Source organism: Dendropsophus ebraccatus, chromosome 7 (assembly GCF_027789765.1).
Source record: "Dendropsophus ebraccatus isolate aDenEbr1 chromosome 7, aDenEbr1.pat, whole genome shotgun sequence".
NCBI classification, from domain to species: Eukaryota; Metazoa; Chordata; class Amphibia; order Anura; family Hylidae; genus Dendropsophus; species Dendropsophus ebraccatus.
The window spans coordinates 132,004,022-132,029,592 of NC_091460.1; the positions used below are offsets into that span (position 1 = coordinate 132,004,022).

General features: G+C 42.6%; 1 protein-coding gene across 1 annotated transcript; it reads left to right on the forward strand.

Annotated features, from left to right (window-relative positions):
- Nucleotides 1-4,296: 4,296 nt before the first annotated feature.
- Nucleotides 4,297-23,453, forward strand: LRIT3 (leucine rich repeat, Ig-like and transmembrane domains 3). Its single transcript, XM_069976812.1, has 4 exons — nucleotides 4,297-4,452; nucleotides 7,807-8,279; nucleotides 14,859-15,164; nucleotides 22,323-23,453. The coding sequence occupies exons 1-4, from the start codon at nucleotides 4,337-4,339 to the stop codon at nucleotides 23,414-23,416; spliced, it is 1,989 nt and encodes a 662-aa protein (XP_069832913.1). The 5' UTR covers nucleotides 4,297-4,336; the 3' UTR covers nucleotides 23,417-23,453.
- Nucleotides 23,454-25,571: the final 2,118 nt, after the last annotated feature.

Below are 25,571 nucleotides of genomic sequence, written 5' to 3' on the forward strand. Positions count from 1 at the left end.
ACTCCATTCCATTATCATTCCATTCATTCATTTCCAATAAAATGGTTCCAACAATAAGTACATGGTAATAGTCTTTATTTGAAGGGGTTGTTTCAACCAATCAGTGACTGATGTGATAGATTGCTGTGGCCTCTGATTGATTTAACAGGAAATGTGGGAATTTTCACTGTAAAATCACGTCACATCCAATCCTGACAACATGCCACAGCACACAGTTATGTCCTTTGTTATGCACTGTCAAATATGTGAGGAAAATTTAGATTGCTTTAATATAATTCTATACATAGTAGGTCACAGTTAACAACTCAAACAACTTTGCAGAAATCAATAGTTTATTTTTAATGGAAATCCGTCTACAGCAGAGTGAAATGGGTTTGCGCTGCCCTTGGAAACTTATGGAGGGGGATGAACTAAGAAACAGCCTGTGCAATTAGCAGACTTTCTGGCCAGAGAAAACGCTGGATTCACATGTTACACTGCTCAGTGCTAATCTAACAACTTCTGAAGGTTTTCTACAGGGATGTAGGATTGCAGGATGTTGTTTTTAGTGTGTATATAGTGTATAGGAGGCAGCAAAGTCTTAATCTACAGTGCAGCTGGACCTATGGAAAGCAGACACAGGGATGCAGTTTGTAGGGTGGTAAACAGCTGGACAAATGGCGTATCCAACAGATGTCAGGATACAGAATACAGGGTCAATTTTTATTTGCTAAATATTTATTCAAAATTTTTTTCATATTTTTCACAATACAGAAAAAGAGAACAAACTATTTTAAAGCGAATGTACATCGTCTATTTTGCTTGTTTTTTTTACATGAACAGATTGGCGCCGGCTCAGTGATGTCGTTGCTGCTGTCCTCTTTTTGAACCAATTCCCACGCACGTTGCCGGTCTATTCCCAAGCATGAAGCACTGGGAGCAGGCCTGTCGGCCGCCAGTGTGGTGAAACCCCCTCCCCTCTGTGACGCGGCTCAATTAGAATAAATGGAGAGGAGTCACAGAGGGGAGGTCATCACACTAGGGGTTGGTGGGCCCGGCCCCACTGCTTCATGCCGGGCCGGTTCTCGGGAATAGACCGGCGCCATACATGGGAACTGGGCAGGGGTTCACAAAAAGGGCCCCGGCACCGATCTGTTCATGTTAGAAAAAAAAAAACAATGTACCTAGTGATGCCTTTGCTTTAAATTTCAGCATGACTGATTCTTCGCTCCTTCGGAAGATAAGCCATTGCCTGAAGCTTTTAGCAACCGCTTACTTCTTCCTTCCCTTCAAAATTAACATGAATGCTAAGTTGCCCCTTCTAGTTACACATGAGGGGGGAGATTCATTAAAGGGTGTAAATTTTAAACTAGTGCTAACTGCCCAGTGCAACCAATCACAGCTCAGCTTCCAGCTCTGGTGAAAGAAAAGAGGAGCTGTAATTGGTTGCTGGGGGAAGTTGGCACCAGTCTAAATTTTACACCCTTTGATGAATCCCGCCCCGAGGTGTACATCCATAGTTTGCTTTTTTTTTTCATAATTGAAATATTTTAGTGTTGCTGGAGTTATTGCTACATACCTCTGAGACTCCTTAAGTATTTTCCACTTTTAGCACTTGATGAGCAGACACATGGATGGGAACATCTAGCGCTGTACAAATATTCCTGGTATGAGATAAGTAAAGGCAGCCATGAATTATAGCAGCTACACAAACAGAGAGAATACGGCATGTGAACCGGGATGTTTACTAAAAGCGGCAGAACTGACACGTCTCTGCTAACTCATGGAACATGGTGGTTGGCTGTGAAATGGATTCATCATGTACTGACTTTCAAGGGGCGATATAAATGAACTTTTTTGTGTTGAGGAAATTGAGAAAAAGCACTGGGAAACTGGTTCTTTATGTATCAGTCAACCTATGATATGAGATAACTATGGGGGAGATTTATCAAATTGTGGTAAAGTGAAACTGGCTCAGTTGCCCCTAGCAACCAATCAGATTCCACCTTTCATTCCTCACAGACTCTTTGGAAAATGAAAGGTGGAATCTGATTGGTTGCTATGGGCAACTGGGCCAGTTTGACTTTACACCAGTTTAATAAATCTCCCCCTATGTGTTTACTAAACAGTATAGATGAGAGAACTTCGAGCATGCTCGAGTTCGTCCAAACCAGAGGGTGCGGCCATAGACTGTGTCTATCTTTTCCAGGCAGTCTTAGTGTCCTATTACACCAAGCGATAATCTGCCGGATAAGGCCAATTTGGCCGATTATCGCCCCATGTAATAGAGACGACAGTCAGCCGATGACATCATCAGCTGATCCTGTCTTTGGGTCCAACACCAAAATTATTGGCCACCGACCTCACATCGCTATTTGTGATATCGATGCGTGGCCAGTGGCTGATGATTGAATAAACTGTTATACTCTGGGTCTTCTCCTGTCCTCTGCTCGCTTCCCGGTGCCTTGGCGGTCCTGGCCAGTGATTGGTTGAGTGGCCTGACAGCTCAGTCAGGCCACTCTGAAGCTTCAGCCACGGCGCCGAGAGTGAAAGCAGAGGGCAGGAGAAGACTGAAAGCTTGGAGAGGTAATGTATAACTGTTTAGGCCAAGCGCTGCATGGACATCGCTAATGATGTGCATGCAGCCCTTGCTGTAAACGATCACTGAGCTGTGTAATAGGCTGAACAGATCGGCGCTCGTTTACATTATTGATCGGGCCATCTAATAGGACCCTTAGGGCTTTATCTAATCAAATGCCACAAACATGGGTTCGAACTCAACCATGCTCGCTGTTCTCTAAACTCAACTAATCAACATTTATTGTCAACTACCAATGGCTTCAGATCATATTTCCATTTACATTCTGTATGTAGTAGCGAGCAGCGATGACCCGGTCACCATGCATTCAGTATTGCATTTAGCTATGTATTCAGTGTTTTGTTTAAAGGGGTAGTACGGCGCTAAACAATTATTCACTAAATAACACACATTACAAAGTTATACAACTTTGTAATGTATGTTATGTTAGGTAATGGTCCCCTTCCCCGTGTTTCCCGCCACCCACGCTAGACCCGGAAGTGTAGTGCTCTATACTCACCCGATGCGTGTCGACCCAGGCCGCCATCTTGGGGACAATGATGTAATCTTCGGGAGGCCGGCCGAACCGCTCCGACCGTCCCTCCTGCCGCCCCCCCTCTGCGGCGTCATCAGCTGCTCAGCCGCGATTAGCTGAGCATAACTGTGCTCAGCTAATCGCGGCTGAGCAGCTGATGACGCCGCAGAGGGGGGGCAGCATGAGGGATGGCTGCAGCGGTTCAGCCGCCCAAAGATGGTATTATTGTCCCCAAGATGGCGGCCGGGGTCGACACGCATCGGGTGAGTATAGAGCACTACACTTCCGGGTCTAGCATGGGTGGGGGGAAACACGGGAAGCGGGCCATTCACTAACATAACATACATTACAAAGTTGTATAACTTTGTAATGTGTGTTATTTAGTGAATAATTGTTTAGCGCCGCACTACCCCTTTAATGTATCATTTTAAGCACTGTGACCCCTATGAACTAAATGTTTCTTTACCCGGACAACCCCTTTAAGCCCCTATAAACACTACAGCCTTCAGTCAAAAGTATACCTCCAGCGAAAGTTTGAGACATATCACTGTATATGCCAAACATATGCCAACTGAACACCGCTTTAGCAAATATCTGGTACATAGGACCCTTTAAATAAGCTGGCTATACACAATGGGGAGATTTAACAGGCCGTTTCTCCAAAGTCATGACATTATTACTACTTGGGGGAAAACGCCTCTCGGAAGGGGTCCCAAGGCCGGTGTCAGACCCGGGTATCTGGGGCCTACCAGAGGAAATGATCCTAGGGGGCCCACCAATGAAGAACCAGTGAGAAATGACATATCATTCAGTGTAAGTGTAGGTTCTAAAGCTGGGGGCCCACCGGAGGATTCCTACTAAGTTCCTACTTGTAAACAATTTCCCCCCATGATATTATGTATTCCTGCCTAAACGTAAAGCTGTTGCAATTAAGGAATTCAATAAAAATTACCCTTCTACTCCTTTCTTAGAAGTAAAAGGTAATTTGCTCAAAAAAACCTGGGATGATGTATATATATATATATATATATATATATATATATATATATGCACACTGTGACCCTGCGGTCCTTTGAAGAACACATTTGAAGGTTAAGTAACTCCAGATCTCAGTTAATCTCATGTAATCCCCTATTGCTAAATGACTGTATACCATTCCAGCCTCCTTCCTCAGAATGCCACTTGCATGGCTCGGACAATGAAGTCTCAACGTTGGTTGACTTTATCCTAATTGCAAAGACGCCATGATTTTCTATATTTTCTTTTATTTTGTAGTACAGGTTTTTGCTAATCTTGAGGCATTCTGTCCATCACAGTGCACTTGTATTTTTCATGGGAGAAGTGATGGGACTGGGGCAAGGTAAGTACGCTATGGATAATTTTATATATTGGTTTAGAAGCTATATATATATATATATATATATATATATATATATATATATATATATATATATATATATATGTGTGTGTGTGTGTGTGTGGTATTAAGGCAGACAAAGGGATTCACTAACAATTCATATCATATCATCCAGCTGCAAAATGTAAAACAATGATTCAGCCGACAATTCCTATATGTCTGTGACCGCCTTCAGATCACACTATAGCTGCTATTAGGGAAAGAATAAGGCTGGGTTCACACTATGTTTTTGCAATCTTTTTTTTTTTTTTATTTATTTATAATGGAAGTCAATGAAAAAATGGATCAAAACAGATGCATGTGCATCAATTTTTCCATCCGTTTTTCATCCATTTTTACAAAAATTTTTGCATTTGTATGCATTCGTTTTGATTAGAGATGAGCAAACCGGGTTCGGGTTCGAGTCCATCCGAACCCGAACGTTCGGTATTTGATTAGCGGGGGCTCTAACGTTGTCTGGAAAACATGGATACAGCCAATGACTATATCCATGTTTTCAACATAACCTTAGGGCTTTATCCAATTTTAGCAGCCACCGCTAATCAAATGCTGAACGTTCAGGTTCGGATGGACTCGAGCATGTTCCAGGTTCGCTCATCTCTAGTTTTGATCCATTTTTCTGTTGACTTCCATTATAAAAAAAAAGGATCAAAACGCATCCTTTTTTTTAATGTATACATAAAAGTACTTGGACAATATTTTTGTGTACGTTAAAACAACTGATGTGTTTTCATCCGTCTTTTTATAATTGAAGTCAATGGAAAAACAGATTAAAAAGGATGCACACAAATGTATCCGTTTTTCTATGCGTTTTTTGCAAAAACAAATGAAAAAAACGGAGTGTGAACCCGACCTCATTTGACTGACAGTTAACTGATAGCATTGTAAGAAAGGATTCCGAAGTATAGTGCAGAAATGCTTATCAATGTGCCACTCATATATGATTAAAGGATCTCCCTAAAGCTAAGGCAGAGATTTGCTTAAAGGGGTTGTACAGAGATAGAAAGCTTTGGATGCTTTTTTCCAGAAATAGCAACAAACCTCTCCCTGGGTTGTGAATGGTACTGCAGCTCATTCCCATTCTTTTTAATAGGGCAGTGCTGCAATACTAGACACTATCCATAGACAGAAAATTGGTTTGCAGATGTCACCCGGCACTGCACTTGCATTGTATGTTATTCTAATAAACTACAATAGTTCTAATATATATGATGCTATGAAGTACTATGTGCCTAGGAGACAGAAGTGCGAGCAGCAGTGCCAGATGAAATCTGAAGACCATTTTGGGGGTGTAATATTGTGTTGACTATTACCTTTCTGAATTTTATGGGATGTTTCTGGTCTGCAGCGGCCACAAATATATATTCCTGATTGGTTCCTATTATTATATATAGTACAGCATGAAGTTGGGCCTATGTTCAGGGGCGTAACTACCACTATAGCAGCCATAGCAGCTGCTATGGGGCCCGCCGCATCAGGGGGCCCCATGGCCTGCTCCTGCAATACACTGGGCCCCCTGAGCCGTCATCATTTGCAGCACCGGGTGGCCCTGCTGGTCTCCTGGGTTTTGCAAATGTCCCTTTAACTGCAAGCACTCCTGACCAGAGCTAGCAGTTATGTAGTTATGACTTCACTTGACCGTTTAGTGGTCAGTCGGGGGGGAGGCCCAATCAAAAGTTTGCTATGGGGCCCAGCCATTTCTAGTTACGCCCCTGCCTATGTTATATAGTGCAGTACTATAAGGTGAGTAAGCAATCGGCAAATATCTTCATGATATTACATTACGAGTGCCTATATTTATTTATTTATTTATTTACTTTGCATATGTAATGCGTCTGTCAGCTGAATGTTTTCCAATCCTGAAGAACCCCTTCAAGAATAATTTAGGTTCCTGAGAGTTATCAATAGTGTAAAAAGTGCAAATGCAAAACTTAACTACTATATGCGTTTGACAGTTTTCTCTTCCTTAGGCTGCATTCACATGCTCCGTGTCCCACACGGAACACGGACATGGAATGCCTGTAACAGACTTCTCCCCCCGCCCAGGCAGCATCTGTAGTTAGATGCTGGGAGCGGGGGAACTGTACAGATATGCGCTGCGCTGTAATGAATCAGCCGTGCGGCTCTGTCATTAGAGCACGGGGCATATTGGGTAGGCATTCCATGTCCGTGTTCCGTGTGGAACACAGTACATGTGAATGCAGCCTTGCTTTACCTAGTAGCTGGATATTTTATGGCTTTTCCTTCTAGACATTTTTCAAAACAAGGAAGGTACAAATAATTGTCAAAAACTTTTGTGTGTAATATCTATACTTATATTAAAGGGATTTTGCACCCATGCAATTATTTTTAAAATGCCTCTGGGCAGTAAAAAATAAAAAAGAAGTCACACTCACCTGCCCCAATCCCCCACAGCCGCCATTTCGACTTCATTACTTCCTGGTTCCTGTGATGTTTCATTGCTAGGAAATTCCAACTGAGACAATCATTGGCAGAGACAGGTCACCACAGTGGCTGAGGGGCATTTCCTTCAGGACAAAATGTCACAGGAACCAGGATGAAGTAAAAAGCAGTGGGGACCAAGCCCCATTAAAGCATCAGTGGAGGAGGAGGAGGTAGGTGAGTATGACTTTTTTTTATTCTTATTTTTTTTTTACAGCTTCTGTATGCATTTTAAAAAATGCCTGCCTAGAAACTCTATTTAATCTGAACAAAAACAAAACAAAACAAAACATTAAATGAATTGTTGGGTGATGACGGCTGTTGGTACATTATTCTAGGTCAGGTGGGCTAATTGGTCTTTGTATGGGTCTTTTATTGAAAAGTCCATTGAATTTATTATTTAAAGAAAAACTTTGTGTGAACAACAAAAAATAACGTCCAGTGTTTGCAAAAGACGTCCGAAAATAATTGTCATGATCATTATTTAGACGTCCGCGCAGACAACGTCTGTTATTTAATACATTGTGTGCATTGGACGTCAGTCCATTGACATCAATGCATTGAAGTCAATTACATCGCATCAAAATGTGTCGGACACTTTTTCTTTTTTTCCAACATGAACATTGGCCAACAGGTTTTGTGAATCTGTATGAACTGCTAGGAATAATACATTTTGGGGAAGATTTATCAAACATGGTGTAAAGTGAAACATGGTGGAAAATGAAAGGTGGAATCTGATTGGTTGCTAGGGGCAACTGAGCCAGTTTCACTTTACACCATGTTTGATAAATCTCCCCCTTCATATGTATATGTGAAAGTAGTTGACACCCAACTCTGTTGTTTTTGTCATACTAGGTCAGTTTTGTGCAATGATCCTGACATGTTTGACATCCCCGTCAATGTTCCCGTTGACACTGTTAAACTTCGGGTTGAAAAGACTGTTATCCGGAGAATTCCGACGGAAGCCTTCTATTACCTGGTGGATCTAAAATATCTTTGGATCACCTATAACAGTATTACTAGTATTGACTCAAGCAGTTTTTACAATCTTAAACAGTTGCATGAATTACGTCTGGATGGAAATTTAATATCGATTTTTCCATGGGAATCTTTATTAGAGATGCCTCGATTACGAACTCTGGACCTACATAACAATAAGCTAGCAAGTATCCCAGCTGAGGCAGCACGCTACCTAAAGAACATTACCTACCTAGACATCTCCAGCAACAAGCTCACCACTCTGCCTTCTGACCTTTTGGATATCTGGCCTCCATTCTCCGACCCTACACTAAGGGGTATGGAGCAACTTTACCAACGAGTCGTACTAGGTAACGCCTGAAAGTGTACTTGAATTGTAATTTAATATGTAAGTGTTTTTGTAATACAAATTGGCTTTGTGCTGGCCAAACATATGATTGGTTATCTGATATATTTAAAGGGGAACTATAAGCAGGTTAGATGAATCTAACCTGCTTATATGTACCTATTGCAGAGGAGGCGCCGAGGATGACCATATGTCTCTTACTTTCCTCCTCGGCGCCATTCCAGTGCAGTTAGTAGTTTGATCCATGGTCCTGTGAGACCGTTTGGAGCACTGCCTGCCCTATAGCATCGATCCAGCCCGCTCCATTCATTGCCAATAGAAAGGGGTCGGCTGGCCGGGGGCAGATCAGCACTATGGGGGTGGGCAATGCTCCTAACGGGTACCTCAGTGCTCCTAACAGTCTCACCACACCGTGGAGCACACAACTAACTGTGAAAGGCGCCGAGGAGGAAGGTAAGAGACATACGTTCATCCTCGGCGCCTCCTGTGCAGTAGGGACATATCTGCAGGTTAGATTTGTCTAACTTGCTGACAGTTCTCTTTAAGCTATTAGACCACACGACAACACAATGTATAGTAAAGCTACAAAGTGACCCTGTCAGGTAAAGCATCAATTAAAGTTAAAGGGGGTTATCCAGGATTTTAAAAATCACAGCTACTTTCCACCCCTGTCCTCTGGATGTGTGTGGTATTACAGTTCTGCTCTATCACTTTAGCTTTTCATCCCCCTATAAGGCTTAAGGACCTGTCAGAGCAATGGAACACCTGGCCAAGTGGGAAGTGGGTATGGGGTTCAGGGATGGTACGCCACCGGACAGCTGGGGGGAGCCTGCACCAGATTCATGGGGCCCCATAAATTCTAGTTACGCCACTGTGCAAAAGAATCCAAATCCAAAAGTATACAATTCTTTTATTGTACACCACCAGAAGATGACAAGTAATTTAAAAACACTTAAAACCCTAAAGTACAAATACAAAGAGCCTCGTAAGGTTCAATGTAATCCAAGCCACCCTACCATTAGTAAGTAGTGATAGCAAAAGATGAGTCCATATCATACACAATAAACAAATAGTGCAATATCAATACTGGTATGAGGCACCTAGGTGCCACCCATGTGCAAAATATCATAAGGTGCATATACCACGTACAACAAACACCACAGGACAATGAGGGGGAAAAAAAGCCAATAATAAGCAAAGAAGAAAGTGAAAAATTGATTGAAAAAGAAGTTATAATGAGAATGAAAAATCACTAAATGAAAAAAAAAAGAAAGTATATCACATAATACTGCTCTCAGAGGGAGCTGTAGTCCCCAAGTGTCCCATCCTCTAGACTTCATCAGGGGTCCAACAGGGGTTTATAAGGCACATACACATACAAAAAGGAAAAACTGACTCTCTTCAGCTCTAAAACAATCCAAATCTTTATTACGTGTTCACATTAAAACACCCGACGTGTTTCGAACCCTCAGGATTCTTAATCATGGTTTTCTGTGTAACAAACACACACATATATGTTTTAATATGGCACATTGTAAAATTGTGATGTCACTAACTTTGTCTGTGACTAATACACATCTGTTGCTACACATGTATGTGTATCTTACACAGAAAACCATGATTAAGAACCCTGAGGGCTCAAAATGTGTCGGTATTTTAATGTGATTTGGATTGTTTTAGAGCCGAAGCGAATCAGTTTTTCTTTTCAATATGGTAAACCCGGGAGTTCAGGGGCATCTCTTACGTGGTCAAGACAGAAGGCACAAAGTTCAGATCTCCGGGAGTTCTGACCGCAACTTGTCGATACCTTACATACACAGATTGGGGGGAAAAATAAAAAAAATTATATATATATATATATATATATATATATATATATATATATATATATATATAAAATGCATATACTCCTTAAAAAAAACATTAAAAACAGCACCCTTGGGTACATGAACAATAAGCATAACATCCCTTCAGTGATAAAAGGCCTATAATAAAAATAACAGGGACATAAACTGCAATCCACAGTAAGAATATTGCATGCACTATGAGAAGGAACAGAATAGATCAACATAACAAAGCACAACAGTCTGATTTTTCACAGCAAAAATGCTGTCCCTGGATGCCACAGAAATGAGACCCTACATGTTTCGCTGTTAACAATTTCATCAGGGGTCAACTGAAATGCTGGATGTATGTGAACCAACCCCCTTTATACAGGAAAGATGGCTTGTGCATGAGAAAAACTAGATGACACGTGCAGGAATGCTCTCCAGTGTTGTACAGAGTTAACTGAGCTATGAGAGGAAGGATTAGCGGGGATTTCCCAATTAGCAGCCTTGTACTCCCGAAATCATTTAATCTCAGTCATGTGTTTAAGGCAGATAGTCATGACTTCAGACAACACACATCTTAAATCTCCAGCCTTATTTCACCTTCTTCTAAATCTTTTAATTAATGAAATGTCCCAAATCAACCAATCCACAATCTTACACTGTGCTCGTAAGACAAACCAATCCATTACTTAGGAAGGACTGGAGGAACGTGACATGCTTCTTAAGATAACCATGTTTTTTAGTCTATTACAGCGCCTCTAAAACATAATGGGGGAGATTTATCGATCATGCTGTAAAGTGAAACTGGCTCAGTTGCCCCTAGCAACCAATCAGATTCCACCTTTTATTTTCCAAGGAGTCTGTGAGGAATGAAAGGTGGAATCTGATTGGTTGCTAGGGGCAACTGAGCCAGTTTCACTTTACACCCTGTTTGATAAATCTCCCCCAGTAAACCCATCTTGCACTTTGATATATTTTATTGTTGAATAATTAAATTATTGCAGATTGCACGGATATACATATATCTGTGCAGTCAGTTTCCAGATCAAACAACAGTACTTACCCACGGCTGCTGCTGTGATCCGTCATCCTAATTTTCGAATCTCCCATCCAGCTGCTGTGTCTTCAGGCTCTGCCTCCTCAGACTATCAATCATTATGAAGAAGGCAGGACCTGAAGTCAGCAGCTGAACGGGAGAGACGAAAAAGAGGATGATGGATCACAGCAGCAGCCGTGGGTAAGTACTGTTGTTTGATCTGGAAACTGACTGCACAGATATATGTATATCCGTGCTTTCAGTTACCATGGCTGCACAAACAATACATGGATAGTTCGTGCAGCCAGACCCACTAGATTTCTCGTGCCTGTAAGACTCCACATGGCAGTTTGGAGAACTTCCCAAGGAGGAGTATTACCCCCTCAGTCCTACATGATATAATAAAAACCTAAAAAAATTTACTTGGAGAGCCATCATATATTTAGGCTACTTTTTAAGTCACGTTTTTGGGGTGTGTGACTGGTATATGTAGGGATACCTGTTAAAAGGTATGCTGAGGTTTGGCAGACATTCCTAATTCACACTGTTATAAAATCCCTTCTAAGACTGGGTTCACTTCTGTAAAGTGTTCTGTTGATGTTACATGGGGAAACTGGAAAAATGGTATGCAGATGTATACTGCTGTGTACCTGAGCTGCGCCTATGTAGTTCAATCGACTGTACCTAGTTTACTAGTGATCAAGTTTGAAGCGCTTACAGTAACATTAAAAGGGAAACTCCCGCTTTTTCTTTCAAATCAACTGGTTTCAGAAAGCTATATAGATTTGTAATTTTACTTCTATTTAAAAATCTCCAGTCTTCCAGTACTTATCAGCTGCTGTATGTCCTGCAGGAAGTGGTGGATTCTTTCCAGTCTGAAACAGTGCTCTCTGCTGCCACCTCTGTCCATGTCAGGAACTGTCCAGAGCGGGAGAGGTTTTCTATGGGGATTTGCTCCTGCTCTGGACAGTTCCTGACATGGACAGAGGTGGCAGCAGAGAGCACTGGGTCAGACTTGAAAGAATACACCACTTCCTGCAGGACATACAGCAGCTGATATCTACTGGAAGACAGGAAATTTTTAAATAGAAGTAAATTACAGATTTATATATCTTTCTGAAACCAGTTGATTTGAAAGTACCGGAGTACCCCTTTAAACTATACTCTTGAAAATTTAAGGAATGTAGTAACTAGTAGACTATTGTTCAGTTCACTGAAATGGCTCGGTATGGTGGAGTTCAGTTGGTATATTGATGCATACAGCACATGTATAGCGAATACTCCAAAAACTGTCTACTTCTACATGTGGTACTGTGATTGGTTCTTTGAAGAAAAAGTAAAATAGAGGATTTCCTATGATCATTCATTGAAAGTGGTGTATATGATGTAGATGTTGTGGCGCAGAACAGCAGATAAAAAATGTGAAATTCTATTTGCTGGAAAATTAAGATGAAGGGACCTGTCTGGGCATTTTTCCATGTGCACAATAAACCTTTAAAGCGAGTGTACCATTTCTCAAAGGAGAAGTCTGGCAAAAATTTTTTATTAAAGTACTGTATTGCCCCCAAAAGTTATACAACTAACCAATATACACTTATTACGGGAAATGCTTATAAAGTGATTTTTCCTCTGCACTTACTACTGCATTAAGGCTTCACTTCCTGGATAACATGGTGATGTCACTTCCTGGATAACATGGTGATGTCACTTCCTGGATAACATGGTGATGTCACTTCCTGGATAAAAATGGTGATGTCACGACACAACTCCCAGAGCTGTGCGTGTTGTGGCTGCTGGAGAGGATGAAGGCAGAGGGACACTGAGGGACACAGGGCACTGGAGGGACACTGAGCATCCCCCTGCCATTATCCTCTCCAGCAGCCACAGCCCGCACAGCTCTGGGACTCGGGTCGTGACATCACCATTTTATCCAGGAAGTGAATCCTTGATGCAGTAGTAAGTCAGGGAAAAAAGCACTTTATAATCATTTCCTGTAATAAGTGTATATTGGGGATTTGTATAACTTTTGGGGGGCAATACAATACTTTAATTAAAAAAATTCACCAGACTTCTCCTTTAAGGGATTTTTATTCTTTACTACCTTGTCAGCCAGGGTAGTGCAGTCCAATTTTCAAACACCACCCGTTTCCCACTCTTGGCGGTTGGTTTGTTCATGTGCACTATGCACTGGAGCTAGCCCCGGTGCCCCCAGTGTAACGATATCCCCTTGGTGACACAGCCAGGCTTGATTCTAATGGCGCTCCACCAAGGGGAGGGGATATCATTACACTGGGGGGCATCGGGCCCACCTATAGTGCATAGAGGTAGCTGGTGGACAGCGCTGAGCTTGGGAACCGGCAGCATTTTGAAAACACTGGATCTCTTAGGAAATGGTACATTTGCTTTAACAGTTTAACAATTGGGACAATTATCCAGAATCCACTTGACCACTTGACTGGAAGTGCCATATTACAATCACATTGCTGCACCTGTCTGGTAATGTCATTATTGGATTTATAGATTGAAGGGGTATTTCACTCAAACATAACTCTTCATATGTTCCTGCCCATGGTGAGACTAATAAATCATTCCATATTTGTTATCTATTCAGTCTTCTTCTCCCAGTTTTGAGCTGCTGCTTTCTGCTGAAGACACAAAACTCTGTGTGAGCCTTTCTCTTTGTCTCCCCCTTCTCCCTCCTCCCTTCTGAGACAGCTGATGTAAACAAGTGCCTGGCAGGCTTTATCTGCAACATTGTAACTTCTTTGTAATGCTAGGAGGATTAAACACAGTGGGGGAGATTTATCAAACATGATGTAAAGTGAAACTTGCTCAGTTGCCTCTAGCAACCAATCAGATTCCACTTTAATTTTCCAAGGAATCTGTGAAGAATGAAAAGTGGAATCTGATTGGTTGCTAAGGGGCAACTGAGCCAGCTCTACTTTACACTAGTTTGATAAATCTCCCCCAGGGAGTTCATTAGCTAAGTGACCTCAGAATAACCCTCCCAGCATTACAAAGAAACTACAATGTTGCACATATGGCCAGCCAGGGACGTGTTTACATCATCTGTCTCAGAAGGGAGGGGGGAGGAGGGGGAGACAGAGAGAAAAGCTCACATGCAGATTTTTGTGTTTTAAGCAGAAAGTAGCAGCTCAGAACTGAGAGAAGGAGACTGGATACATAATAACAAGTATGGAAGTAATTGTTAGTGTCACCATGGGCAGCAACATATGAAAATATGTTTGAGTGGAATACCCCTTTAAAAATGTGTTTTCTAGTGTTTTCAGCTGACTACATCAGGTGAGCAAAGCAGTAATAGTGGGACTTTGTGGTGGGTTTTGTATATAGAAATAAAAGAATAATATGCATAATATGTAACCCAACAACAGAATGTGCATAATAATAATAATGATGATGATGATGATGATGATAATAATAATTATAATATAATAATATATATTTATTTGTATAGCGCCAACAGATTCTGCAGCGCTTATCAAAACCACTAATCCTATTCATTGTGTATGTGCATTATATTACTATAATATAGGTAAATCAAGTATGTGAAATGATAAGTACACTGGAAAGCTACAAACCTTGTATATAGTTACATGTATTACTTTAATATATTGTAGACTGTATAAGGATATTTTGGAAGGTAATCTTATATTCCACTGTGTTTTGATACTTTCTTATTGTTCCCAAACTAAAGGTCTACAAGACAACCCTTGGTTTTGTGACTGCCGCATTTCAAAGCTGATTGAACTTTCAAAGATAGTGGATCCCCAAGTGATCTTCCTGGACGTGATGGTGGTCTGCAGTGGGCCTGAATCTCTGACTGGAATCCTCTTCCAAAAAGCTGAACTAGAACAATGTCTCAAACCGTCAGTGATGACATCAGCCACCAAAATCACATCCCCTTTGGGTAGCAATGTTCTGCTGCGATGTGATGCTACCGGCTCTCCCACCCCACAATTAATCTGGAGTCGAACTAACAACTCTGCTTCTAATTATACAGGTGATATTTCGTACATTTTATATCATTACCACAGCAGCTGTGCATAATGAACTAACCTCGAGACTTTCGTTACTTTCATTTGTTTTTTTTTCTTAATTGTATTTTTATTAAAGTTTTGTTTTTCGTTTTTTTTTCTAGCATAAAAGCAGATAGAGAAAGATAAGAAACAGGAACATAATACCAAAAGTTAAGGCAGTCCAACAGAAAGCGCGGATCGCAGCCGCGATTACTGACATATCACCATATAAAGCTTAATACAAGTAGATATAGGGAACTTCACTCATCCTAGCAGCAGTAATCATAGGCAACATCCCATGTTGCTGTATAAACAACAAAAAAATGGGGTAGGGGGGGACAAACAAAGACTAGACAAGACAAACACGAGGAGGGGGGGGAGTACGACAGAGGGGAATCAGGAACGGAGGGGGGATAGTCTTCTGATTGTTAAGGCTGATGTCTCCGGGGCGGTGGTGGATGGGTAATATTTCTCTCTTCCCAGTATACCTCCCATAGGCGCCAGACCTTTTTAAAGTGGTCCATTTTGTTATCAAGCATAGCCGTCAGCTGTTCCATGTTTCTCACATCTAGAATGCGTGCGCAAAGGTCCTCCCTAGTCGGAGGGGCAGTGCGTTTCCAATATTTTGCAATTAAACATCTGGCAGCTGTGAGGACATGGAGCAGGAGTTTTAAGGTAGTACGACCAACTTTAAGCGTGGTTACATTAAACAGGTAAAAGACTGGATCTAACGGGATATCCAGTCCCGAGATCTCACTAAGTAATCCCTTGACCATCGTCCAGTAGGGGGTAATAGACGGACAGGCCCAGTAAATGTGTGGAAGAGAGCCCGGAGATCGTTGGCACCTCCAACATATGTTGGGAATTGTTGGGTTCATGGCATGCAAAATTTCTGGAGTATAATACCAGAAGTACATTATTTTATATTGGTTCTCTTTATATGTGACACATATAGACGTTTTAGCCGCCCTGTCCCAGATTATCCCCCACACATTCGAGGGTAGCTGTCGTCCAAAAAGATTTTCCCATTTATCCATATAGGGATACCTCACTTCGGTATCCGGTAAGGGTTGTTTAAGAATTCTATATATGTCAGAGATAAGGCCCTTGGTAGACACACCTGCCCTACAAAGTCTCTCAAAATCTGTTGGGAGTGATACCGTAGCAGAAGAGAATAATGACAACATGTAATGTTTTATCTGAAGGTATTGGTACTGGGCTGCAAGAGGGAGGTTAAAATCAGACGAAAGACTCACAAAGGATCGCAAGGTGCGGTCTGCCGGATTCACAATGTCTGCAAATCGGAATAGCTCGTTAGCGTACCAATGCTTTGTCAGTCCACTGGTGAGGCTGTCCGGGAATTTCGGATGGAATAGGAATGAGGTCATTGGGGAGTGTTGGGAGGTTAGGGGAAACTTGCGCATGCAGGTATTCCAGATCCGTTTAGTGTGGGCGATCGGGCCCAAGACAGGGCCTGAAAGGGTGGTGTCTGAGGTAGCCCACAGAAAGGAGTTGGGATGAGTGGGAGCTAGCCAAAGTTTCTCAATGATCATCCACTTTGAGTAAGCTCGCAGTGCGGACCAGGCTGGAATATGGCGCAAGTGTGCTGCCCAGTAATAGCAGAGTATATCCGGAAGGGCTAACCCCCCGAAAGATTTGGGCGCCAACAGTATAGTTTTGGCCACTCTGTGCCGTCTACGAGCCCAAACAAAGCGGAGTATGGCTGCTTGCAATGATTTAAGCGCAGTAAGAGGGACCTGGATTGGCAAAGTCTCAAAGTAGTAATTGAGTTTGGGTAGCAGTGTCATCTTAACTGCTGCTATTCTTCCTAGTAGCGAGAGAGGTAGCGTGTGCCATCTATCCAACAAGGTTCGTATGTCAGAGAAGAGTTTGGGAAAGTTGTGCGTGTATAGCGAGGAGTAGGAATTGGAGATCTGTATTCCTAGATATTTGAGGGAGTGTTCCTTCCAATTATACTTGTAATTGGATTTCAGGTTGGTCAACAAGGGTTCCGGCAAGTTAATGGGCAGGGCTTCTGTTTTAAGGGTGTTGACTTTGTACCCTGAGAGATGGCCAAAGCGGGTCAAAAGAGTATGTAGATTGGGCAGAGAGATGTGCGGTTGAGTGATCGACAGTAGGACATCATCCGCAAACAAGGAGAGCTTAAAGTCAACTCCCCTGATTTGAATACCATGGATATCCGGGTGGTGACGTATCGCTGCCGCCAGGGGTTCAATACATAGGACAAATATCAGGGGTGAGAGTGGGCAACCTTGTCTTGTGCCATTATGTATCGGGAAGGAGGCGGATAGTGCATGGGGGAGCTTAATTGCTGCAGATGGAGAAGTATACAGGCCCCTGATCGCTGTGAGGAAGGCCCCCCCTATACCAAACGTTTCCAACACTCTAAGCATGAAGGACCACCCCAGGCGATCAAAGGCCTTTTCTGCGTCAAGGCTCAATAACAGGGCCGATCCCTTCTCCTGGTTCACTGCATCTACTAGGTTGATCACCCGTCTAGTGTTGTCTCCCCCCTGCCGGCAGGTCACGAAGCCCACTTGATCCTTGTCAATGAGTTGGGGAAGCCACAGAGATAATCGCGTGGCAAGGATCTTAGTGTACAATTTCAAACCAGCGTTAAGGAGCGCAATAGGGCGGTAGCTACCGCAGTTTAGAGGGTCTTTCCCTGGCTTGGGGATCAGTGTGATAAAAGCATGGGACATAGATGTGGGGATAGGTTCTCCCTGGAGGAACTTATTAAACACTGTTAGGAGGTGGGGGATGAGGATGGGGGCAAAAGATTTGTAATAAAGGTAGGTCAGCCCGTCAGGTCCCGGGGATTTACCGTTGGGCAGGTTTTTCAAGATTTCTCCTAATTCCTCGGCTGTAATTTCTGAGTTTAATGTCTCATGGGCTTCTGTAGGCAGGGTGGGGAGCTTACAGTCTGATAGAAAAGCGTCAATTAGCTGTGTACGATCAGTCGGGGACTGCGGTAAGGCGTCCGGGAGAGTGTAGAGATGGGCAAAGTATTCCCTGAAGGCTTCTGTTATAGCAGAGGGGTCATGGAGAAGAGAACCATTTTGCCCTCTAATGATATGTGGCGTTCGCTGCTCAGCATCGTCCCTTAATTGTTTAGCTAAGAGAGTGTGGGCTTTATTGCCTCTTTCATAGTACCTCTGCTTCGTATACATGAGAAGTTTTTCAACTTTATGTAGGGCTAGGTTTTTTATCTTGGCTCTAACACTCATCACCTTCCGCAGCAGTGCCACCGAAGGGGAGGCAACGTTACTTTCATTTGAACAATATTTTGATGTGTCAAACAGACATTCCAAGAGTTCCAGTTGGGGTCTAAGTGTTTGGACCCTCACGGCATGTTAGAATGAGCAAGGAGTAAGTGTATGGTTGACTCACCCCAGCTGACTGTTCTCCCCGTCTCAATGCAGGAGGCAGGCTTCATAGGCTTAATAGAAACGTCTGCCAGGATCAGCGGATGTGAGCCCACTGTGCCACATGCCCATCTATCCCTAAGGGCGTTGTCCAAGCGTATCCTCTGTTCTTCACAAGATACTCCTGATGGTGGAGATAGACTTTTCCAGAGGATACGTCAGATCGCTACCTTTTGAGATAAACAAAGCACATGACAGCTGGTCTGGGCAGACGAGATGGCATTGGTGGAACCTGCGTTGCCAAACTCATAGTAGAGACAAGTATGCACACACAGGACACATCGAAAGAAAGTAATGGATTACATAGTGCAGGTAGCAGGTAGCAGGTGCAAAAATGGGTTGGGTCAGGTTCACATGTATTACTGGACGCAACCTTAGTGCAGGATCAGACAGCAGGAACACTAGAACATGAGGACACCACAGCGGGAACACAGGAACTAGATTCCATAAGACAGGAACCAGGATGGGGAATACAGGAACACAGGAACGCTTTTGCAAGTCAAACACAGAAACACATTTGCAGGACCATAGGACCTTGACGCTCAGGCAGAGTACATGTGCAGGAAGCCTCCTTAAATATGCACGCCACAGAGAGATGAGTCCAACGCTCATAGAGAATGACGGAGCGCTGGACTCTCCTGTCATTCTCTATGGGTGTTGGACTCATCTCTCAGCGCGCGCACCGGGCTGCGGCGGCTGAGATCTCCGGGACCCGACCATCTTCAGAAGCGGGACCCGGCGCGATGAGGTAAGTATAGGGGTCTCTAACGGGGGGTCGGGAGCCTGTCACCCCGGCACGGGGGGTGACAGGTTCCCTTTAAGGCACTGAGCCTTAACTCTGAGAAGGATGCATGTGCACCCCCTCTAGTGGCCGAATCTATACTACATGCAGAGAGGACACATGCTGCTAGGTCTGAAGGACTATCAGCGGTGAGGGAATGCATGGCAGCTGGGGCACCCAACCACTGTTACAAAGTCATTGCTTGCAATGGAACAGGGCAAGCAACAAGCTGGGGATAGAAGCTCTCAGCTGCTAACTTCTTCCAGATCATTCTAATGATCAGTGGGATCTGAACACCTAGACACTGACTAATCAACGTTTTTTGCATATCTGTATAACTTAAAAAGAGAAGTAATGGAACAGTATCCAGTAGTGTGAATCTTCAGTGTCATTTATTCATAAAGCCAAATACACAAAAGCGACGCTTCAACCCAACAGGGTCTTTATCAAGCTTGATTAAGACCCTGCTGGATTGAAATGTTGCTTTTATGTATTTGCCTTTATAAATAAACCTCACTATAGATTCTCACTTCTGGATGCTGTTGGATTACTTCTCTTTTTATGTTACAAGGCCTACACTTGGAATTGGAAGCCAGCTGTCATGCATCCATACACTAACTACGGCATATTGAACTTGACAAATAGTTCTGTTGGACCCTCTTGCTTCTTGTTAGATTTGTACATTGCTGGTTCCAACACTTTAGCCTCATTATAGTCTATGAGGCTAACATGTCGGAATTAGGCTGGGTTCACACTGCGTTTTTGCAATCCGTTTTTTTCATCCGTTTTTTTTGCAAAAAAACGGATGAAAAACAGATTGCAAAAAACGGATGCATTTGTGTGCATCCGTTTTCATCCGTTTTTCCATTGACTTCCATCATAAAAAAAAACAGATCCGGACACAAAAGGGACACAAAAACGTTGCTGACACAATTTTTTTGTCCGTTAAAAAAAACGGATCCGTTAAACGGATTGAAAAAACGCAGTGTGAACCCACCCTTAGTAAGCTACCTGGCTCAGCAGCGAGATTCGTTGCAATCAAAAGTTTTTGCCATGCCTGATGACACATCAAAAGTTATTTATAATGACAGCTACTCTTTAAAGGGGTGGGCCACTTTATAGTAAAATTTCTCAGTGTACAGTATTAGTAAGTGTATTCATGTATATACTGACAGCAGGTCCCTGTGTACCCCATAGAGCTAAAATCAGACTCCCCTCCTCCAGGCTGTACTGTCCTGCTCTGTGGTGTTTCTGTCCATAAGATGGCTGACATGAAGGAGCATGTGACCATGGCCCGCCCCCCAGTATCCACCATAGCATATAAAGGCTCAGTGTTGGACACTGGGGGCGGGGCATGGTCACATGCTCCTACATTTCGGCCATCTTATGGACAGAATTACCACAGAGCAGGACAGCACAGCCCGGAGGAGGGGAGTCTGATATTAGCTCTATGAGGTTCACAGGAAGCTGCTGTCAGTATATACAGTCAGTACACTAATACTGTACACTGACCTATTTTACTATAAAGGGGCCAGCCCCTTTAAGTTTTCTATATCCAACACTTTTTTTTTCTTTCCATCTTCTTACCTCCATACAACTTTAATATGCAAACTGTTTATGGGAAGGAGCATATAGAAGAAAAAACAGTAGAGGAATTTTAACATATTGGAAAAACAGCTTTCTGAACCCTAAATACCAAGAAGAGTTTTGTGTTTCTGAGATTCCACTAGTACTTGTTACCCAAATGAAAGTTTCACAACATAAATTCCTGTAAAAAGGGCTCAGAGTTTCATTATGTTGCCCTGTGCAAAAGAGAAGTCATGATGCTATTCCTAAATACTTTGCTTTAGCTCTCAAACAACAGTGCCTAATATATATATATATATATATATATATATATATATATATATATATGAAAAATTAAAGGGGTTGTTTACCCAAAAAAATTTTCTTTCAAATCAACTGGTGCGAGAAATTGCCAGATATTTGCAATTTACTTCTAGAAAAAAAAAAACTAAAGTCTTCCAATACTTATCAGCTGCTGTATGTCCTGCGGGAAGTGGTGTATTTATTCCAGTCTGGAGAGCAGCAGAGGTTTTTAATGGGGATTTGCTGCTGCTCTAGACAGTTCCTGACATGGACAGAGATGGCGGCAGAGAGCACTCTCTCAGACTTGAGAGAATAGACCTCTTCCTGTAGGACATACAGCAGCTGATAAGTACTGGAAGACTTGAGATTTTTTTTGTAATAGAAGTTAATTACAAATCTCTAGCACTTTCTGTCACCAGTTGATTTGAAAGAAAAACATTTTTGGTGAACAACCCCTTTAACGTTCTGTCACTTGTTTATGATGAGCATGTGTCAGGTATCATTGGCATGGGCACAACATTCTATTGCAAAAACCAAAGACAATAAGATATAAGGCTTTACAAGGACAGCTGGATGGAGAATAAAACAAGTTACCTATCCTGGTCAGTGTGATAAGTCATGGGAAAATCCCTTTAAGTCATATTTTTCAACCGTCTGGAATTTTCCATTTGTTCAAATTGCACATTAGTAAGTATGAGAGAATTTAGGAAGCAAACCTAGAATAAATGTAAACTACAGTAGGTTCCATAATATCTATCACCAAGGACACATAGGGGGAGATTTATCAAACATGGTTTAAAGTGAGACTGTCTCAGTTGCCCCTAGCAACCAATCAGATTCCACCTTTCATTCCTCACAGACTCTTTGGAAAATGAAAGGTCGAATCTGATTGGTTGCTAGGGGCGACTGAGCCAGTCTCACTTTACACCATGTTTGATAAATCTCCCCCATAGTGAAGACTCTCTATATCACATCGAAAACTCAAGACTCCGATGAATGTACATAGACGTTCTATCTAACGGTGATTTATTTCCTTTCCATAACAGTTATCCAGGAGTCTCCAGCAGATGGGGTGAGATGGTCAATTTTAAGTATGAATGGCATTTCCTACAAAGATGCAGGAGAATACCGATGCAAAGCCAAAAATTTAGCGGGCATATCAGAAGCATCAATAACTGTCTTAGTCGTCGGTGTGGTCACTACGACAGGATTACCATACCGGCAAGGATGGAGACCAGGAGCAGACCAGACAACCGAGATAAAGGAAGAAATTGATGAAACAAGCACAGCTTTATTTCCACTGCCCACAGTCATATCTATATCACCAATAGAGCAAACAACAGTAGAACTGACTGTGGGGCCTACTACTACTACTACCACCACCACCACCATAGTAAACCGAATCTTAGAGAAGAAACCACTGAAAACCATCAGAGGCCAAACACAAGGTGGTGGCAGTAAGAAAACCCAACTTTCCCAAGGCAATAGAGAAGGAGATGCCCTTAAAAATGTGGCTGCCAATACGGAAACCAATTTGGTTGTGCGAAATCTGAGAGTCATTACCGAGGCAGAGGATCGGGTGACGCTAACATGGAAGACTCTAAACACCACCGATAGCTCGTCTCTGACCGTCCTCTATTCAAAGTACGGTGAGGACGAGATGCTACGGCTGAGCACAGATCCGAGTAAAAATAAAGTAACGATTGACGGCCTGCAGCCCAGCACCAAATACATGGCCTGTGTCTGCCCCAAATCTGCTCAACCCAAGAAGGATCAATGCATCGTGTTCTCTACCGATGTTCTACTTAAAAATATGGAGAACGACTCCCAGATTTCTATCCTAGTAATAGCCAGCAGTGTCGGCTGCGTTCTTGTTTTGCCCATCATCGTCTTCTTGCTTTATAAAGTTATAAAACTGCAGCGTAAACCCCCGTCTCCCGGTGAAGAAGACCTCCTAAAAGAGACTTACGTCAAATTTGAGACCCTGTCCCTTAGACCGCGGTCAATAAACAATGGAGGTGAGCTATGGACACGCAGAGACACAACAGAGTCAGAGAGGCTCCTCTTGTGCTCAAGGTCAAGTATGGATTCACAAGGCACTTATAAAAGTGAAGGATCCCGGCCTGAGTATTACTGCTAATATTTCTACTGTATTCGCTTTTCTTTTTGGTTTTACATTTGGTCCATTTTTATTTTTAATTTCAATAAATAAAATGTAAAGAAAAGTTTTTTCATATCTTTATTCACGTAACCCATATAACATCCCTATGGTCAGAAGTCACGTGCATAAACACATGGTCGGGGAGCTGAGGTTTAGAGCCTTTTCTTTTGATTGTTTGATATGGGCGAAGCTGTCATTTTTATTGGTTGCATTTTGGAGCATATATGATATACAATATGGGACTTGAATACTACAAAAGGGCGATCACGATTAGGCTATGTTCACACACAGTATTTTTGGTCAGTATTTTTGGTCAATATTTTGCAACCAAAACAAGGAGTAGATTGAAAACACAGAAAGGCTATGTTCACACACTGTTGGATGGCCGTCATTTAAAGGCGAATAATTGGCATTTTTACGAATAACGGCCGTTGTTTTAAAATAACGTCCGTTATTTGCCGTTAAATGAAGGCCATTCACTCAATTTCAACAGCCTTTCTGTGTTTTCAATCCACTCCCAGTTTTGCAAAATATTAACCAAAATACTGAGCAAAAATACTGTGTGTGAACATAGCCTTACAATGCACGGCAATAGTAGTAGTAAAATGGCAGAAGTGGGGGCCTTCAGTGTGGGGGCTAAAGAATGATCTAGGATGCTCCTCTTCTATTGTTTTATTTTATTGGATCACTAATAGGGTATGTTAACACATTCAATTACTGCCATGGTGATAAATGGTGCATTCACATTGTATTATCATTGTGTTACTGCATGTGTGAACACGGCCATTAGCCTGGAATATGAAGGGGCATTCTGCTCAAACATAATTTTTCATGGTGCCCATAGTGAGACTAACAATTCATTCTATACTTATTATCTATTCAGTCTCCTTCCCCCAGTTCTGAGCTGCTGCTTTCTGCTGAAAACACAATAATTATGTACGAGCTTTTCTCTCCTTCTTCCCCTCCTCCCCCCTCCCTTTCAATACGGCTGATGTACACAAGTCCCTATCTGCAACTTTGTAATGCTAGAAGGCGTAATCACAGTGAGCTCAACAGCAACTTTAAAGGAGAACTCCGGGCTGGGGTGATTTTTGGAAGAGCGCTGGGGAGGATGAAAGAAGTAACATGCTCTCACCTCCCCTGCTCCAGCGCTGGTGCCGGTATCCCAAGTCACCCGGTTCTGGCCGCCTCTGGGTCTGAGTGGAGACATGGGATGGGATTTGCCAGGCCTACTTTGCTAGTCAGTGGCCATAGCGGGCTGCCGCCTCTGCTGCTGATTGGCTGAGCGGGCCTAAAACGTCCCAGGTCCCTAGGACCCGAGGACCGGACCTGCGGAATACTGGCATCAGCCCTGGAGCGGGGGAGGTGAGAGCATGTTACTTCTTTCATCCTCCCCCTCTCCAGCACTCTGCCAAAAATTACCCCAGACCAAAGTTTAACCCTTTAACCCTCCCAGCATTACAAAGAAGCTACAAAGTTGCCGATAAAACCTGCTAGGGACTTATTTACATCAGCCGTCTCAGAACTAAGGGGGAGATGGAGGGTAAAGCTCATACACAGTTTTTTGTGTTTTCAGCAGAAAGCAGCAACTCAGAACTGAGTCAAGGAGACTGAATTGATAATAGGGACAAGTATCTTTTTTTTCCAACCTGAGCAAATACTTTATTGTATAGAAATGTGTGTGGGCAGTTGACAGTGTGGGGATTGAGTCAGATAGCAAATCCCTCTAACATAGTGCATGACAAACTTCAAAGCCATCCTATAAATGTGGGACAAACATTAGTCAGAAATAGACTGTTATTGCTCTGATTGCTGTATTCATCATAGTCTAGGTAGCAGGGATCTATACAGCTAACACTGCTCACTAGCTGGAGGAAAGGGGCAACTGAATTCAGTCACCAGATCACTGATCCATGCTTGGAGATGTTAGCGATGTAGGTAAGTCTACATATTTATATTATGCTGCTATGATATTCGTGCATTGTGATCTATTATGATGCTGATTCATTCAGGATATATGTTGGCATTCAGTCAAAAAAGAATGCCAAAGTGCAGCAAACCATATATTGGAGTCCTGTAAAGTAAATGTATACACTAGTTGGATACAATTGGGCCATCAAAATGAACAGCGCTG

Bases quoted from the DNA above. Each gene is read 5' to 3' on its own strand.
- LRIT3 (XM_069976812.1), top strand. From the start codon at position 4,337: ATGATTTTCTATATTTTCTTTTATTTTGTAGTACAGGTTTTTGCTAAT. The intron at 4,453-7,806 runs GTAAGTACGCTA...TTGTCATACTAG, and splicing joins AGTGATGGGACTGGGGCAAG to GTCAGTTTTGTGCAATGATC. The intron at 15,165-22,322 runs GTGATATTTCGT...TTTCCATAACAG, and splicing joins CTCTGCTTCTAATTATACAG to TTATCCAGGAGTCTCCAGCA.